Below are 19,001 nucleotides of genomic sequence, written 5' to 3' on the forward strand. Positions count from 1 at the left end.
ACATAAGCTCATAGCTGCTAAACATTAGTATTGTTATTGAGTGACAGTTATATTTCCCTTAAACAAATAAAAGAATAACATTTTTTGATCATATTTGTCATAAAAGAGGCTCACAAGAATAAAAATAAGACTAATGTGATAGGACCATGATTGCACTTAATTTTTTACTTAATTGTAGGTCATGAGAATTATTTAACGAAATTATTTTCTCAATTATCATGAAAGTACAAACTGGAAACTCCAGAATTTTGATCTATTTGGATAGCACAATCTACCAATATTGTTTTTAAGTACAATTTTTTAATACAATTTTTCATATTTGAGCAGTGCAGCATGAAAGTTGAATGACTTTTTTTTTTTTTCATTTTTGGGATTATTGATTTCATGCTATAAAGTATTTTGTGCTTTATTTAGCAATTTTGTAAAATGTAACTATATATCATCTAAATGTTTTTTATCAATTTAAACTGTTAAACTATTGAACATTTTTAATGTAATGGTCCCAAAACAGCTCTTGATTTATTTTGATGGCAAGAAAGATCAGGGAAAATTTTAGGCGCTTACATTTAGTTTGTGAAATATTAATTTTCAAACATGGTTTGTGTGGAAACAATGGCTTTAAAGTGGGCTGAAAGACCATTTTTCAAAAGAATGTATGCTAAAGTGTTTTATATGTAAAGCCAAAATTTCACAGCGCTCAGTATAAATGTTGACATTTTGATCATGAAAGGCTTCCTTTTCCTAATCACTTAATTTCAATAAAAAACATCATGACATCCAGAAACTGTGTGGAAAAGACTTTCATAAGCACTCGGGACAGGAGCTTGTGACTGCAGTTAGAGAAGGCTCTTCAATAATGCAATGGAGGATGTTGCTGTCGTGGGTCTACTGCACTGAAACAACATCATGACAAAAAGCCACAAAAAGCTTATGTAGATACTTTGTGTATATATCATGTTGTTGCGTGTGGGTTATAAAAGAAAACCACAGATGAAACCACAGATCTTTTAATTAAGGTTGTAATAAAGGAGCATAGTACCCTGTCAGTATGAGATAAGCAGTTCATCGGTTAATGCACGTTTTTCCTTCCTGCTGGAGTAATGATCCAAGTCAATTCTAAATTTGTATGACTGAACGTGTTAATGAATCCCGGGTTTTCTACAGACACTTTAAGGATAGATTTGGGGGAATGTTTTAGGCCGATTATGAGTGTATGCCAACCTCTCCACACTGAACTAAAGAACTGAACTAACTGTGACCTCTGAAAACAGACTGAAGCTCAGTAATATTTCACAGTAATATTTCTGTGCTTGATCTGAATTAATTTGTCAAAGGTATTTATGTAATTTTTTAAAATATTGCTTCCATATACTAAACATAATGAACTTTTCAGTCAACTAGTACTCTGCAATACAACTAGAGATGTACAATTATCCCCACAGTACTGATTATGCTTCGTCTATTAAATGATAGTAAATACCATGATGATTTGGAGATGTCCTCAAATGTCATTTAAAGGAAAATTCTGCAGTGTTGTGGTCTTATTGGTCAGTTATCGTATCCCTTGAAAGTTCAAGGTGGGAAAGAGCACTGAATTATTACTTGATGAACTAGAATTTAACAAATACCTCACAGCAAGAAAAGTTATGAATGAACACAGAAAATCTTAGACTTGCAAAAGTGTGATGGAAATTTTTACTTTTGAATAAATGCATATCAATGAATGAGCCTGAGGACATAACATCATTAATAAAATGAGTAAAAATGAGTGTGGAGCTTGTTTGTTTTTTCTTAATTAGTTTTTTAATTGTTTGTTTGCTTGGTTGAGCTTTTTTCTGTGTGTGTTTGCATTCAAAGCTCCCTTGAGGTATCATTCAAATCCAAAGGGTTGCACAATGCCAGCTCAGACGTAAGAAAAAAGAAAGCTACAACATTCAAATTAGCTTCAACATAAAATCGCCATATATCTAAGCTCTCTTAAGCATATTTCTCTCTCAAGAATTTAGGTGTTGTGCAATTACTGTACTATATAGATTAAAGCTGGAGTTTCCTTGTAAAAATGTGCGCTTACATTGAGTTTTCCTCATTCCTAAAACATGGTAGATATTTCATTGTTTGTGATTGTCATTACACAGGTACCTGAGCACTGACAAAACATTCAAGCAACTCGAAAGCTTCAAACCTCCATTAATGATTCATTCAAATGTTTGGACCACAAAACGTCAGTGGTTGAATGTAACAATAAGAAAAATCCTGGTAGTTTAGGATAATCAGCTGCACGATCAAACTGTCTGGCCCTGACACACTGCGTTATCTCGTTACATATATTAAATTATTGTAAATGTCTACACAATACCTCATAATAAACAACATATTGATACAATAAAACAATTTAATCTTTAAATTATACCTAAAAACCCACTCAGTTATTTTGCTAAAGTACAGGTTGATTGCACCTCATGTATATTTCTGTCATGCTGCTTTCTACTTCTATTCAACTATATTTTGAATTAAAGTATCGTACTTTGTGTTCAAGGTTATTTATTTTTAAAACTTTAAGTTTCAGATTTGAAACTACTCAAGCTTAAAAATCCAAATTTGGCAGCCTGAACTCTCTTTGCCAGTTTTCTTGAATTTTCTTTAAGTAGTCTTCAGGAATAGTTCTCCAGGCTTCTTGAAGGACATTCAAAGTTTTTCTTTGAATGTTGGATGTCTTTAGTTCTTTTCTCCACCCCACACTGCTTTAATAATGTTGAGGTCCAGGCTCTTGGGAGGCTAGTAATGGTGATCCATGGTAATTGTTTTCTATCCAGGTATTCTTTTAGCATTGTGTTTTGGATCATTGTCATGCTGAAAAATGAAGTTGCTGCCAGTCTGGTGCTTTCTAGTTGTTTTTGTCTGGTAGATGAAAATCTGACTGTACTTTTCTGCATTCATTAGAAGCCACAGGCTGAAATGAAGCCCAGGCCATGACAGAGCCTCCACTGTCTTTTCCTTCTTTAAGAATGGATTCTTGGGTGCCAGTTTATCTCACTAGGTTGATCAGGCGATGTACCAGCCTGGATTTGAGTCTGACCCAAGGCCCTTTGCTGTGTGTTATCCCTGACTCCATGCTTTCCTGTCTAATCTTCACTGTGTGTTATCCAACAAAATCATGAAAAACTGCCTCTTAAAACATGGGTTCTTGACAGCCACACTTCCATAGACTCCATTTTTGATGAGGATTCAGTGGACTGTAGATCAATTAAAGGGCATCTCTAAGGTCCTATGTCGTCTTGATGTAGTGGTTCGCCCCCTTGTGGCTCTAATGTGAAGTTTAAGTTATGAGTCGATGTGGGGTTTAATTAAAAAATTACAATGTTATTTTTTTCTTTGCAACATTCTCTGCTACTTTATGGACCCTTACCTTTATGAATCTAGTGCTTGAGTTCTGAAGCTGCCCTTCAGGCCAGACTTTTTCAGTCAGGGGTGAAGTCTACAATATTTCATTGCTTAATTACTGTCTCCGTTCCTACCTGAGGCACTTTGGCAGCAGTTCCTTTTAGGATAAATAACATTTTGTTTTTCAAGAGTGATGTTTCCATGTTTAAATAGAGACACCATGTGCACATTGCTCTATCTAGTGGTAGATAACAACCATTACATCCCCAAAATTTCTGGACATGTACAGTATAAAAAAAAAAAAAAAACCACACACACAAATTATTCTTCCATTGTTTTTATTTATACTATATCATATTTATATTCTATATTCCTCAGATATTTATATTTATTTACAGGTGGCAGTGCTGCCAGTAGAAGAAACATTTTAACAAAACGGCTGACAAAAACAAATTCAAATTGAGTGCTGGGCTGAAAACAGTTTGGTGGAAAAAGGCAAAAACATTTGTGTGCTGAAAGCATACATATATTTAAAAAAAAAAAAAAAAAAAAAAAAATTCCTCTCTCCCAAAAGTGCAAATGTAGTGTTTTTGCTTCAAATAGCCTTATTGACTTTGCCCAGAAATCACTGGAAGGTGAACCAGCAGTTGGCATGGACATGAGTATGAAAACCAAATTTAAACACAAAGCATATAACTGTAGATTTAGCGAGTCAATTAACTGAACAGATGCTTTTTTTGGGGGGGGGGGGGGGGGGGATAATAGTAGTTTTGCATTAATACAGCCATGCATTAGCAGCAATCTTCACACAATTTTCAATATTTTTCTGATAGCTTGTTTTCTTCAACAAACATGTAGCAGTCAAAATGTGTGTAAGGTACAGTATATGTCATATAGATATATATATATATATATATATAAAATCTCTCACATTCACCCGCTCATTAGAGAATACACTTTGGAATTAAATGGCTTTTGGAGGAAACATGTTAAAAAATAATCAATATCATGGACTAATTCGTTTCTATTCTATATTCTCATTAAGCCAGTTAAATACTCTTCGTGCTTTTAAAAATAGAAAACTGCATCGAACTGCAAAACTATAAACCTCTGACACACGAGCACTTGCGTGTGTTTGTGTGCAACAAGCGTAAGCTACGTCGTCTATAAATACAGTACATTTTTAATTGTTCTCTTTTCCACAAAAATAGAATAAAAAAACAAAACAGTTTCATACATTCTAGAAACAAACACACAACTGGGTTGGTCAGTTTGCAGGGAAAGGGGGGGGCTGAGAGGGCACGGTAAGAGGCAGGTCCAGGTGAAGGTGTGTGTGGAGGAAGTGGAAGTTACACGAGTACCCGCTCAGGAAGCTTTTTAAGGGTGCACTTTGAACGAGAGTAGTTCCTCCGAGTGCATGTTGTTGAGCGAGCGCAGTTCAGGAAGTTTGAGCAGCAGCTTGGTGAATGTGGTGGCCGACTGGTCGCCGTGGTTCTGCATCACCAGGTTCCTCAGTGCTCGGATAAGTTTGTCCTGCAGAGCCTCCACTGATATTAGGTCCTGGATCCCTGAGCGGTCTGAGCCGGAACAAAGACGACAAAGAGAGAGGGCATTATTACTGGAGAACTCCTTCCGTTGTGATAATACTGCTAGTTGTGCTGTTAAACTGTTGTCCATATATGTATGGTGTATGTTACTCACCAGCTGAGACAAGCACCACAGCGGTGAAGAGGCTCATTTCGTCTGCACTGAGCCGCAGCGCCGCCAACTTCTCGCTGAACTCGCACATGGAGTTGAGGAGCTCGCCGGCACCCAATGAGCGTAGTGTGTCAAGGCTGTAGCGTTTGCCACTCAGGAAGGTCACCGTCCGCTCGGCGATGTTGAACAGAGAGGCAAATCGAACCATCAGCACCTGGAAGCAAAGACGGGAATTATTTAGACCATGACAAAGACTTTGATCAAGCCAACAGAAATATACGAATAACTGCACTTCTCACTTTATAATGTAATAAATGCCTCATAGTCTCATCCCACTTTAAACCTTTGGCACCATACTTAAGAGCAGGGTCATTTCACTGCATACTGTAGTTGGTATATGACCAAGAATCTGCAACTTTGCACTGTATCAATTTTTTCTTTAAATTAACTGAGGTTCAGCTCCTCGAAGAATCTGACAAGAATTTACTGGTACACAGTTGAAACAGAAGATTCGATAAGCCTCTTTCATTTCTATCCCAACTGTTATCAGAACAAATATTTGCCTGTGTGCACCTGTATTGTGGCTCCTGTATTCCTGGTATTAACGAGCCTGCAGTGTCTGACTTCAAAGCGAGGACAAAATAACACGAGTGTTTGTGTTCAGTCTGTTTGCCTTCTTACCTCAAAGGTTCCAGCCTTCAGCAGGCCGACTTGATCGTGCTCGGGTAGGTCGCGGAAGCCCGGGATCACTTTGGCAAACTCGACCACTTCTCGCACGGCTGGTGTGAAGCTCATGGAGAACTCCTCCCAAACCTCCTGGCTGGGCTTGCTGGGGTCCACGTAAGGTGAGGTGTTCATCGGGCACAGCTGGAAAAACAAACAAGAAAGATGTCAGTGTGATGAAAATTAATCCAGCTTTTCTTTTCATTGGACTCTGAAGATTTTCAAAGAGGGAGAAATGAAATCACTCACCAAGTGTGCCCTGTTATTCACACAGCTGTTTGGTCCATTATAACCATGTGAGGCAGGTTGTGTGTGGAGCTCTGTCTGTTGTCTTTGGCTGTCTTCTGACTGTTCACAGCTAGGGGTGCTGTTGAGCTGCTGCTGGCAACCTCCCCTCTCCTCCCTGTAGGCCGGGTTGGTGACGTGTTGGCCGCTGCTGTAAGGACAGTTCTGGTAATCTCTCACCGCCACGCTGTTGTTCCAGCAGTTCCACCTATCCTGCTGCTCCTCCAATCGTCTTTCACACCCCATCTCCACGGAGACTGTGGCTGGTGAGGTCTGACCTTGCATTGGTGATCTCTGCTGGGTGAACGCTAAGGCATCTTGGTGCTGCCTGTTCAGTGTGACAAGTGCCTCGTCCTCACCGCTGTCCGATGAGCAGGATGAGCTTGAGGTGGTGTCCATAGAAACCACTGACTCTGAGTCCTGAGGGCACTGCGGGGAGGACGGATTGGAACACGATGGCGAATCGGAAGCAGAGGAGGAAGAGGATGGAAAGGAGTTGGAGTCACTTGTCATGGCCTCCATTGGCAGCGGGGGGCTCTGGTGTCCTTGGAGCATGCTGTGCAACTGGCTGTTGTTGCTCATCATGTTGTTCATGGCGTTCTGCATCTCAAGCAGCATCCTCTGTTTTTCTCTTTTTGGGATACGGCCAAATCTAACAGCTGAGAGAGAACCAGTCATTAAGTTTACTAAGCTTTTAGCGTAAACATAAATCACAGGGTGTTTTTTGCTTTCTGAATGTAAATAAATCTTAACTCTCACCATCTCTAGACATCCCAACAGCCAGGCACTTCTTAAAGCGACACTGTTGACAGCGGTTGCGGTTTATCCTCATGATGGTGCAGTTCTCCATCTTTAGACACTTCTTATATTGGATGTTCTGCTGGATGCTCCTCCTGAAGAAGCCCTAAAAACAATTTCCCAAGATCCCCCAGTGTTGAGCATGAGCTATGTGCACAAGAGGATGTGAATTTAATTTTAAATGAATCCTTCTAGGGATGCGTCTCACCTTGCATCCTTCGCAAGCGTGGACACCGTAGTGGAAGCCTGACGCCACATCCCCGCACACTTTGCAGAGCAGCACCATGCCGTTGATTTCTTTAAAGAAAAAGATGAACAGGGGTTCACCACATGTGACACATAAATAAGCGTGCTGATCATAAAATGAAGGCTTTAGTGCTTACTTGTGATGCTGCTCTTTGAAGACGCAGATGAGCGGCCGGCCTTTTCACCGCCGTGTCCCCGCGGGCTGCCGTTCTTGGCTGGTGGAGCAATATCCACTACCATGCCTACGGCCCTGCTAGGCAGCGAGGGGCGGGAAGGAGTTGGTGACATCGACAGGTAGCCGCTGCTGGAGCTGCTGCTCATGCAGGACTCTGGGCTGGGGGCAGACCCGGAGGAAATATAGGCAATTACACCTCCTGCAGACAGAAAGAAAGAGGACAAGAGGGTCACTTTAAAATCAGGGAAAGGCTCTTTACTTATATACTTGCTCCATCCGAAAACCATGAATTTAGTCTTTCTCAACATAGAAATTCAGACGCAACTTACTGCTGTTGTTCTAATACACACATGGGCAAAATATGGCCTGGAAAAATCAACAAGAAGCAACATTATCCTTAGGATTCTCGAGGCAAAATGGCTTTAATGTACTGCTGTTTAAATTCATTCCAATACAATGGCTTTCTTCACTGGCCTGTGCAGAGATGCATATAAAAAAAAACTGGCTAATGTAAATGTTCATACGGCATTTGAGGTGGATTTTGCTTTCAGCATTATTTTCACTGTAACCTACAACTTTTGCTTACGTTGCCTGTCAGAATAGCCTTTGGGCGGTGGTGGTCCACCCTAATTCTAACACAAAAGTGAACCAGTGCAAACACACAAGGTAAACACTGCTATCTGTGGACCTGTGATAGCCCGTTTCCATGTAAACCTGATACCAAGAATTATGGTGCATTGCAGCCATATCAGCAGATCCAGATATTTGTCTTTCTGACATACAAAACATCAAGCGTGCCAACTCTTATTGTGAAACAGAAACGGTAACGGGAATAAAACAATAACACAAACATCTACAGTAGAAACAGGTGCCTCTGACACACCCAGGCAGCACAGCAGTCTAGCATGTGCTGTTCCCGGTTGGTTTATTCAACACTGTGATGACCCGTTTTATCACCTCCAATGCTTGCTGGTTGGATAACACTGTTACATAACAAGCCTGGGTCTCTGTGCCATGGCAGCGTGCTCCAATGACTTAACGACTAGACGGGTCAGTGAAGCACCAGAGCAAGGCAACACGTGTAGGAGGCAAGTAACACAAAGGGAAAACATCCACCGTGTGTTACGTAATGACATGTTCAGCAAGAAAATCTCAGCGGGCTGGCCCCGTGTTTTAGCCCCGCAGTTTTTATGCCAACAGATCCACAGACAGGTCTGCTTAAAGTGTTCAGTAAAGTCTTTCAAATTTCAAATAACCTGTTAATTCCCTCAGGGCAAACGCCAGTTTGTTGAAGTGAATGAATGGGAAGTAGGGTGATGCGGATGTTAAATGCCAAACATGCTTTGTAAGATCAAGTTCAAAAACACGGTTTACTGAGAAAACTGCATCTGCGGGTCTTCTGTAAAAGCTCTAGAGACCCTTCAGTTTGGAAGCCCATGGCCTTTTTATGCCACTAACTTTAAAAGTTTTAAAGTATAAAACTAGTCGCTAGTTAAGAGCCAATATTGTATAATTCTGTGTAACTTCTACTTCTTACTTCATGTACCTTATAAATATACTTTGAAGCTGTGTGTTGTAGTACTGAGTATGACTGGTGGCAGATATTCAAAACGTTTACAAAAAAAAACAACTAAAAAAAACTTGTGTGTTGTGCTACTTCTCACACAGCACCGTCTGCGCTAAGTCATTCTGGGTCACACCAGTGCCATCCCCAGTGCCGTAGCTCCGCAAACTCACATAACGCACACTGCGTAGGGCACCAAATGGCCGGTAGGGCACCAAAAAAATCAGGGTCGTAAAAAAAAAAAGTAAACCATATTAATACTATAAATATCATATGCATTAATATGGTTAAACAATACAAAAGCAACATAAAACAATTTTCCCGAGAAAAGGGGTGAATCTGCTTTGTGCCCTGTCTCCAGTCTCCTCCTGGTGCCCCCCCACTCCCAGTGGTCTGTTCTATAATTGGTAAACACCTGTTTGAACATGGCCTCGAAACGGCAACAGGAGTCGGGAGCGGAGAAAAGAAAGAAGAAGAGGAAGCGTGATGAAACTCAGGCGTCGCTTGCCGGTAAGGCAATGTTTAAATAATAATAATAAAAAAAGTTCATTATTGTAGCCCTTGCTTGCACGCTCATGTCCGTCAACTCTGTGATAGCTCCTGTTAGCAGTGTTCATACTGTGTTAACAAATGTTGCAAATGATTGATGTTGGGTAGTTTGTTTACGTTGTGGATATGAATATAGAATGGACTACTAAAAGCAACTCATCATGGTCACTCAATTGACGGTTTTCAGATAACGTTAGCAATCGTGAGTCACGATTGCTAACGTTATCGTGATTCGTGAGACTAGCATTTCCCTCCTCAGGTTGCTAGCTGGCTAACGTCATGCATGCTACTGATTAACCTTAACTTTGGGATAGGTCAGTGATGCAGTCAAGTATTATTATCAGATTAGACAAGATTACTTTGTATGTTGCTGCATTTCAGGATATCTATAAAGACGCATATCTTATTTATGCCATTGACGTCTGAACACATAAATAGTTCTCGTCTTTCTTTAGGTTCATAGATCAAGGGCGACATCTGTTGGTGAAACTGTAATATGAAACCTATATCTTCCAGTAATATAGATTTCCTACTTGCGCATTTATATCAAATTATGTACAGCATGTTTATATTGCCATTTGCCATTATGAAAATCTATACATGTAAAATATAGTTAGTAATTTTTAAATGTACCAGTGACTTACTTAATTTATTAGTCTTATAATGCAATCTTTCGTAGGCCTACTGTAGATTCAAAATTGTATTTCTGTAAAATCCCTGAATATTTTCTCTTGTATGCAGGGTCAATGCTTAAATATGTTCAAGGAGGATCTCAAGGACAGGATGAACCATCCAGTAGTAGTGCCATCCCTGGACATCAACCACCAGCCATTGTAGACCCTGCAACAATCCCTAGCCAAGAAGAACAAGAACCATCAACCACCAGTTCAGGTACAGTTCCATACACAAGTACCACTGAGAGTCCTGTCACTGAGAGACTATCAGAAAGTGACACTGTGGAGACATGTGTGCCCCCTTCAACCGATCCTGCTCTTTGGCCAGCTCACATTGTAGATGCTGATCGTGTTGAAATTGTGCGGAGAGGTCCTTTTAATGTCAGCTCTGATTTTAATTTTCCAAAGGGGCCTGATGGAAGAGCATTTCACACTAGCCTTAAGTTCAAAATTCTTCCCAATGGAGAAAAGGTTCACCGGAGCTGGTTAGTGTACTCACCGCAGAACAATGCTGTGTTCTGCTTTGCATGTAAGCTTTTCAGTGTGAAGGATATAAAGCTGAGTACAGAGGGCTTCAGTGACTGGTCGAACATCAACATCCGTTTGAGGGGTCATGAGTGTAGCCAAGACCACATACAGTGCATGCTTAAGTGGAGAGAACTGGACACACGGCTAAAGAAAAGCATGGCAATAGATCAACAGGAGTTGACCTTACTAGAGGCAGAAAGGAAAAAGTGGCGAGAGATTCTCAAACGATTACTCTCAATAACTCTCTCACTGGCTTCCAGAAATTTGTCTTTTAGGGGCTCTTCTGACTGTCTTTATGAGCCGGACAATGGCAACTTCTTGAAGGAAGTAGAGCTTATGGCAACATATGACCTTGTAATGGCAAATCACTTGGCCAACATAAAAGATGAAGGTTCCCACACACATTACCTCAGCCCTGAGACACAGAACGAACTAATTCAGATTATCTCTTCAGAAACATTCCGCGCCATTGTGAAGCAAATCCAGTTGGCAAAATACTTCTCCATCATTCTTGACTGTACTCCAGATGTGAGTCACACTGAACAAATGTCAGTCATAGTACGCATTGTTTGTTTCCAAGCACAACCAGATATTAAAGAATACTTTCTTGGCTATATAAATGTGGAGCAAACAACTGGCCTTAACCTGTCCAATGTTGTCCTTGACAAGTTGAAGGAGCTTGGCATTCCATTTGAAAACTGTCGAGGACAGGCCTATGACAATGGGGCCAACATGAAGGGGAAGAAGCAAGGTGTTCAGGCCAGACTGCTACAATTAAACCCGAGAGCATTGTTTGTGCCTTGTGGAGCTCACACGATGAATCTGGTCATAGCTGATGCTGCCAAGTCCTCTCCAGATGCAACTGGCTACTTTGGGTATTTGCAGAAGTTGTTCAATTTCTTTTCCAGTGCCACCCAGCGATGGGCCATTTTAACAAAACATGTGAAATTGACACTTAAATCTTGGAGTGACGTTAGATGGGAAAGCAGGCTTCAAAGTGTAACTGCTGTCCGGAGTCAGACAAAAGAAGTGAGGGATGCTCTCCTGGAGGCCAGAGAAGCTGTAAGTGATGCAGTCGCAAAGGTGGAGGCTCAAGTGCTTGCTGAGGAAGTAGCCTCATTTCGATTTTTGATTTGCTCCATCGTGTGGTGTGAACTTCTTACAATCACAAACCAGGTGAACAAGTTACTACAGTCCAGCTCCATGCAGCTCGATGTTGCTGTCAGGCTCATTGACACTGCCAAAAGTAACCTCTCTAAATACAGACAGTCTGGGTTTGATGAGGCTGTGTCAGCTGCCAAAGAACTCTGTGAGGCCCTGAACATAGAACCACAGTTGAAGGAGAAAAGGCTCAGGAGCACAAAAAGGCAGTTTGCATATGAAGCTGTTGATGAGCCCCTCCATGATGCCCTTAAAAAGCTTGAGGTCACATTTTTCAATTGTGTTGTGGACTCTGCTTTAATCTCCCTACAGGAGAGGTTTGAGACCATGAATCAAGTGAAGGAGAAATATGGAGTGCTGCTTGATTTCAGCAAAGTGAATGGGATGTCCAAGGAGGATTTAAAAAAAACACTGCACTGAAGTACAGAAGACACTGACAGATAAGGGAGTAGCTGACATTGATGGACCTGAGATGATGCAGGAAATCATCAACCTTCCTCAGCTGCCACCACAGACGTCTGCTTTGGAAATGCTGTCATTTTTACATGACAATCAGCTTCAAGAGGTATATCCCAATCTGTGGATTGCTCTGCGTATTGCACTGACCCTGCCTGTCACAGTTGCCTCTGCTGAGCGAAGCTTTTCAAAGCTCAAACTCATTAAAACGTACCTGCGTTCATCAATGGGGCAGGAACGTTTAAGTGGTCTGGCTGTTATCAGCATCAATGGTGACGTGGCTCAGAAGCTATCATATGATGACCTTATAGCTGATTTTGCAACCAGAAAATGCAGGCGTGTGCCTCTCTAGGCCCTAGAGAGGCACACCACGCCTGCATTTTCTGGTTGTCAGAGTATGCCCTAGAGTCTAGGGCATACTCTGACAACGAATTGTAAAAATGTTTAACATAGTTACTTAAGGAATGTGGCTTTTGTGTTCAAATTCTTATTTTTCTTATTTAAGTTTCTTATTTAAATTCTATTGTGAAACTATTTGTAAATATATTAATAATAATACTATTATATTATATATATTATTTTTTTATAAAAAAAATTACACATTATTGCCAGGCTCTTTGTTCTTGTTCCAATGTTCAATTTTTGTTTCAGTATTTATTTGTAACAGTATTTTTAACCTCCTTTAACCTTATTTATTTGTTTAACTGTCATGTTTGTTGTTATTTAATTAAACAAATTCCACTGAGAAATTCAAAAGTATTAATGTTTGTTTTTTTTTTTTTCAGTGGCGGGGGGGGGGGGGGGGGCACCATAAAGCATTTGTGCTTAGGGCACCCAAATGGCTAGCAACGGCCCTGGCCATCCCGTCTATAAACTCCTCGAAACGCCCCTGCCAAACATACTTGGGAAATTTCCACGAATATAACGTGTACGTGTGAAGAGTCGGGGTTTACTGGAATACCTGCGTGAAAGCTAAACTGTTTTTCTTCATTAACCCTTTCTTTAAAAAGCCCCTTAGTGCCAGAGGCCGCGGCAGACGATTACCTAACCCGAGCCATGACTGCTCTCTTTCACGGCCCTCCCACACGTGGACCTGTCATGAATTTCTGTGAAAGCGAAACGCCAAGAAGACAGGAAAAAAAATCTAGGTCAGCTCGCTGCTGTTTCTCCCCGGCTCACGTGTACCCAGCAAGAGAGCCTCGAGCCAGGAGAGCCGCATTCGGAGTGGATTGTGCAACACCCTACGTCACGGGCTTCGTCCCGACCAATCGGAGTAGAGCACCGCCGAAGCGTGCGCCCAAGAAGGGAACGCCCCTCGACCAATCAGAGCAGTGTTCCCTGGGAGCGCGTACACAGAGGCACATGGCCAGGATACGCTGTCCATGTGAGAGGGCTCGGGGAAGTGGAACACTGTTGTTGTGTCAAATGTAAACGACGCAGCGCCTCAGTGGCACTCCTAACCTCGTTTTAAAACACGGTAATACAGCGAAAATACGTCTATTAGCACACTTTAAAACCTGCGACAACTTAACGTAACACAAGTCTATAGAAAAAACACGATGGTGTTCAAACGTTAAGTCTGATTATTGCGTTAAAATACTGTCCACTCGCTAGGACGCCATTCATTCACCTCCTGCTGTTTAAAACACTTTAAATTCCTTATTATTCACTAAATAAGTGCATGACACACAGGTACACACAAGTACAAGTCAATGTCACGCATACCTTTAATGGGAAGCCCATCCACAACCGTCAAAAGCCCATATAAATAAACTTTTTTGTAATAAATATATTAAAAGCAGCTGACACCGTTAATCAAAAAACACAGCAGCAGCAGTAGTAGTAGCAGTAGCGTCTCTGCACAGTGCATGCAATGGTTGTGACAGGCTTAAATATCTATTACTTTAACTATTAAAGAAAAACAAACTTACCAGGCTTGGCTGTCCCAATGTCCTCAGGCATCTCTGATCAATGAATTAAGAAAATTTTAAAAAAAAATGTCCAACAGATATCTGACTAACTCGCACAGTCTATCAGGATTTATTCTGCCACTTCACAGATCAACGAATGGTACTGAACTCTGATAGTCAAAGACGGTGCACGAGCTCACATCGAGCTTCTATTTCGGAAAAATTCTGCAGGTCCAACTCGGTGAGTCATGAAGGCGCGTCTGAGAAAGAGCAGGTCGAGTATAGGCAGCTGAATCGGGAGGAACTCCCCCCTCTTTATTTCGCCGTGTTTGTGACTGCGGGTTCGTGGAGAGAACTAAATGTTCTCAATAGTGGGCTCGCCCATGTGACCCATTTGTCAGCCACGCCCCTCCGCCAGGGCTGCTCGAGCCACTTTAACCCAGTGACACACTTTCAGGACACTGGTGAGGGCGGAGCCAAGCGCCCCGTCGACGTAACAGAGGACTGGATAACAGCGGTCACGTTGCAAAGCACAACGTGAAGTGGAGAAGCCCCAAAAAGCTCTGCAGTTCACGCTGCGGCTGCAGGCGAACCGTTGAGTTATTCAGGTTTGATTGAATAACGCCTCTCCTTCCCCTCACAGCCCACCAGACATGCACGGCCCCGTGTTCTGTCCACGGACGCCAACTGCCGAGTTTTTCTAGTCAGTCACCACGACTTTGAAATTGCTTCCTGTCGCCAGCGTGTTTTCTAGACCATTCCGTGGACAGGCGTCACCATGAAAACCAACAAAACAAGCTTTGGAAAAAAGTGGCCACTGTTGCGTCCTAACGCTAATAATTAACGATGTATTTAAAATAAGACAACTATAAGTGTAAACATCTGTCCCTCGCATGATTCCAGCTGTGATATCTGCAGTTTATAAATGTGGAATACTTTTTTTTTCTTTTATAACTGTTTCGCTAACTGTTTAAACCTGGGCTGAGGTTTAAACTTTAAAGCTGTAGTTGTAAAGTGTAATTGATAGAAATAAACAAATGTTAGTTACAATTTAACTACAATTAGACAAAAAAAGGTCACAATAAAAGTATGTACAGGAGGTTCTATAAGGAAAAAAACTGTAAAAGGAAAGAAGTTTCCTTAACTGTCTCTAAATGTTAATATTTTTGCATAGTTCAGTTGTTTAACACTCAGAAAGAAGGTAATCTTTTTAGAAATGTATATTTTTGTAAAACATGGCTTAAGCAAGCACAGGTGCAGGTTTGTGTTGTCACCTCACAGTGAGAAGGTTCTTTATTTAAGCTTCCTTGTTGGAGTTTGCTCTTCGCCCTCTATCTGCATCGGTCAGGTTCTCAAATTTATCACTACTGCAGAACCTTGTGAAGTGAATGTATGACTGTCTCCATCTTGGACTGGTGTCTAGTGGATTGTACCTTCTGCTTGCCCTGAGAGGTGTGCTGCAACCTTGTCAATGAGGAAAGCAAGGGACAAAATTAACCTGTCCTGGGGTTCAAGGGTGAGCGTCTGCTGTTCAGGCCTAAGCCCACAGAGCTAAGCCAGCCCACCACCCTGAACAGGCCTGTAGAGGTTGGATTGATTGGTTGTCATTGAAGGAGGCCCTGGCAGCCCAATCCCTGTTTGCAAAAGATTGCTAAAAGAATATGGTGGTTAGTAATAGAAAGCTAATTTGAGCTGCTTCCTTGTCACAAGGAGTCTCAGGCAGATAGCTCTTCATGTTTTGATTTTTTTTTTTTAACTCTACATTTTCTTCCTGACACAACGTGCAGCTGAACTAGCAAATTTTTTGCAAAGTAACTGTGTAAACCACTAAAATATGGAGCTATGGTAGTAATGTGGAGTGTAAACACAGTATATCGATTAGCACAAGGATAATGGCCCCATGAGGCAGTGTGTTATGCTGTAATTGTATCTCATTTGTTCATTATGCTAATGCACTAGTAATGCATTAGCTGATACACTGTCAGTGTGTATATGTGCTGCTTTCATAGCTCTGACGGTGTGTATACACTCAGTTGTTCTGAAGACTTTTCTCTATCGAGTAAACCTTTCATGAGCTCCAAGTCCACCATATATTTAGCTCAGCATTTCTTATGATGAGGCCCACACAGAAGCATATATGCAAAAAGTGACATCGTCAACAGCAGTGGGGATTCAGAGCAGGGCTGACCACTTCTTGATCCTCCCTTTGCCACGTCCCCATGTAAAGCACCCTGGAAATACCTCTGATTATGGCGCTGGACTCATGCTCACTTTGTAAACGCCTGTAATTCAATCACTGTGTTCTTGCACCAATCTACTTGTCAGTGAACCCAGCTGGTCTCTGTGGGTTTTTTTTGCAGTAGTCTTGGAGTAGCTATTGCAAATTACCTGGGGAAAATGCTCGCTATGAACCAGGATTATTTTTCCTTTTAATTTTTAGTAAAGTGTGAAATAACTTTTTAGATGGAAATGGTTTTGAAATTATATGTAACTTTTTTAAATTGACATGCGTATTTGTGCAGAGAAAAAATAACTGCAGAGGAAATTAGACAAATGATGTTGAAGATGGACCTGATGGTGGGTGAAAAAAGAGATGATGGAGTGAAGGAGGACTTGGAGAGAGTTGTTGAGAGAGAGGGGGGCAGATGATAGTGGCAACCCCTGAACAAGATTTATTATAATATTGTGAAGACAGGTGGTCAAATCAATGAGCAATGTTTACTTACATTCAAACTGAACTCAATCATATATGTGCTTCAGTAATTTACAAACTTCTAATAACACAAACTCAACATTGTAATCGAACTGATCAGTTTTTGCATATTTGGCAACTATTAACAAAACCCTTCGAGGACTGTGTCCTTGATATTCATTATTCATTTCAACGGCATGCAATAAAACCATGTTTAATATGCTTACCATATCATAAATGACTTGTAGCATTGAATGCTACACTGACACGATATCTACAATGAGATTGAGTGAGATGAATGATTAACATTTATACTATACAGTAACATTTATAGCTAGCTCAATGGATTTAGTGTTGCCTGAATTTGGAATTTGTTGTTTGAGCATGTACAAATCCAGCTGTTTTGGAAATTATAACTTTGATTCACTGGTTTCTTGACAAAAAGCCAGTTTATATGAAGTTGTCATGATTTAAAATTTTTCGTGCAAACACATGCACAGTGACTGTGTGACTAAGTGCTCATTGACCAGATTTGTCTTTCTGCCCAGCGTTCAGGCATCCTTGGAATGATTCTCACTCTGCAGGTCGCCAATGCTCCACACCCCATCACCCCAGTATTTTAAGAAGACTGACACACATTTTGTTAACAGCTGAGTGCATAACAAGAGCCTAAAACTACAAATGACTTAAATAAAATCATAATAAAATTAAATAATAAATGCTGAACACATATTGGATTTCCAGTTTCTTATAAGTTCCCTGCTTTGATTTAGTGCATTTACAACATTTAAACAATTGACAGCTCGCCCTCTTGTTACTCATGCATGTATTTAATCTTTTTTTTCCTGCTCATACTGCAACCATGATGATCAGCACTGTTCTTTTTTTCCAAAGTGATGCTGACCCAGTGCAGAAAAATCTGGAACATGGCATCCCCGGTGGTGACCTGGGTTTGACCTGACCTCTGTGATCTACATACTTGACACTCACCTAAAACCCACATCAGAGACCTTCTATATTTGGTAAAAGCCAGCAGCAGTTTCATCTTTAGTTAACTGTCAAAGCTTCTGCACGTTGGCAGAACAAACCACTTTTACCTTTCAGTGCTGTGCAGAAGTCTTCAGCCACTCATTTTCTTTATATTTTACTAGGAAAATGGGAAATAGATTCAGTGATTTGTTGAAAAACATCCAAACATACAATATATAAAGCAAAAGCAGAGTTTCTAGTGAGCTTGAAAATCAATATTTCATATGACTGCCTTTATTTTTAAAGACTGCCTGAACTCTCTGAGGAAGTGTTCTCATACTTTAAGTAGTCTTCAGGAATAGTTCTTGAAGGACCTCTCTGGATGTTTGGGATCACTGTCATGCTGGAAAAATTAAGGCATTAAAAATTAAGCTGTTGCCAATCAGATCCATGGCAGATCAAAATCTGATGGTACTTTTCTGTGTTCATTTGACAAAATCCCAACACCACAGGCTGAAATGCAGCCGAAAATGTGGGCTAGATGAATCATCTGAAGGGCTAAATGCATCTTTCAGTTCTGCATCAGGTATTTTTTGGATGTCTTCCTGTTATTTGAAGGACTTTAAATCATTGTTCATCTGGTATAGACTGTTTTAAGGTTTTTAGGACTTCCACTTCTTTTGTCCCCCACTTGTTCAGTTTCCAGTGACTTTTTTTAAAGACACACTGCACATCATGCTGAAGTTTTCAGCTAATGACTTTAATACCATTTTATGTCTGTCTTCTTTGGGATTTTTCATAGATTCAACTAAATAAATGGGGGGAAAATCGTGTTTTTGAGACAGGCTGCTAACAAAGGTTCTAAAGCTAATTCTTTGTTGTCTGACACAACATGGTTCATTTGAGTTAGGTGCTTTTTTTATGCTTGACATATGATTCATAGGTCAGTGGTAAGAGACTGGATATGCAAAACTCATTCAACTGAAAATAGTCAGGTTTAAAGACTGGTTTGAAAACGAGTGAAAAAGCAGCCAATGTCTAAAAGCAACAACCTTCAGACAGCCTGGAGAATTACTACTCCAGACCGCTTTAAAAACTACAACAAAATCTGGCACCTTGGAAGCAAAATATAAAGGATAAGTGGTAATCAAGACTTTTGCACTGTAGATTCTAATTTCAGTCTGCAGACTTC

The 19,001-nt window shown here is 40.8% G+C and overlaps 2 protein-coding genes across 4 annotated transcripts; one reads left to right on the plus strand and one right to left on the minus strand.

Moving 5' to 3' along the window:
- Window positions 1-3,713: 3,713 nt before the first annotated feature.
- On the minus strand, window positions 3,714-14,867 carry nr1d2a (nuclear receptor subfamily 1, group D, member 2a). Of its 2 annotated transcripts, none has more exons than XM_080896708.1 (8): window positions 14,170-14,867; window positions 7,269-7,505; window positions 7,094-7,182; window positions 6,847-6,991; window positions 6,052-6,746; window positions 5,761-5,946; window positions 5,083-5,293; window positions 3,714-4,958 (listed from the first exon to the last, which is right to left on the minus strand). In XM_080896708.1, the coding sequence occupies exons 1-8, from the start codon at window positions 14,198-14,200 to the stop codon at window positions 4,759-4,761; spliced, it is 1,794 nt and encodes a 597-aa protein (XP_080752834.1). In that variant the 5' UTR covers window positions 14,201-14,867; the 3' UTR covers window positions 3,714-4,758. The 2 variants fall into 2 exon arrangements, with proteins under 2 accessions (XP_080752834.1, XP_080752835.1); XM_080896709.1 differs by lacking the exon at window positions 14,170-14,867 and adding an exon at window positions 7,636-7,764.
- On the plus strand, window positions 9,059-12,603 carry LOC308405911 (zinc finger MYM-type protein 1-like). Of its 2 annotated transcripts, XM_080896707.1 has the most exons (3): window positions 9,064-9,380; window positions 10,161-10,310; window positions 12,095-12,207. In XM_080896707.1, the coding sequence occupies exons 1-3, from the start codon at window positions 9,296-9,298 to the stop codon at window positions 12,103-12,105; spliced, it is 246 nt and encodes an 81-aa protein (XP_080752833.1). In that variant the 5' UTR covers window positions 9,064-9,295; the 3' UTR covers window positions 12,106-12,207. The 2 variants fall into 2 exon arrangements, with proteins under 2 accessions (XP_080752832.1, XP_080752833.1); XM_080896706.1 differs by having other exon boundaries at window positions 9,059-9,380; window positions 10,161-12,603.
- Window positions 14,868-19,001: the final 4,134 nt, after the last annotated feature.

Source organism: Rhamphochromis sp. 'chilingali' (assembly GCF_963969265.1).
Source record: "Rhamphochromis sp. 'chilingali' genome assembly, chromosome: 11".
NCBI lineage: Eukaryota > Metazoa > Chordata > Actinopteri > Cichliformes > Cichlidae > Rhamphochromis > Rhamphochromis sp. 'chilingali'.

Excerpts from the sequence above, each read along its gene's own strand:
- LOC308405911 (XM_080896706.1), top strand. The coding sequence starts at position 9,296 with ATGGCCTCGAAACGGCAACAGGAGTCGGGAGCGGAGAAAAGAAAGAAG. Across the intron at positions 9,381-10,160 it reads AACTCAGGCGTCGCTTGCCG|GGTCAATGCTTAAATATGTT; the intron begins GTAAGGCAATGT and ends TCTTGTATGCAG.
- nr1d2a (XM_080896708.1), bottom strand. The coding sequence starts at position 14,200 with ATGCCTGAGGACATTGGGACAGCCAAGCCTG. Across the intron at positions 7,183-7,268 it reads TTCAAAGAGCAGCATCACAA|AAATCAACGGCATGGTGCTG; the intron begins GTAAGCACTAAA and ends TTTTCTTTAAAG. Across the intron at positions 4,959-5,082 it reads TGTGGTGCTTGTCTCAGCTG|ACCGCTCAGGGATCCAGGAC; the intron begins GTGAGTAACATA and ends GTTCCGGCTCAG.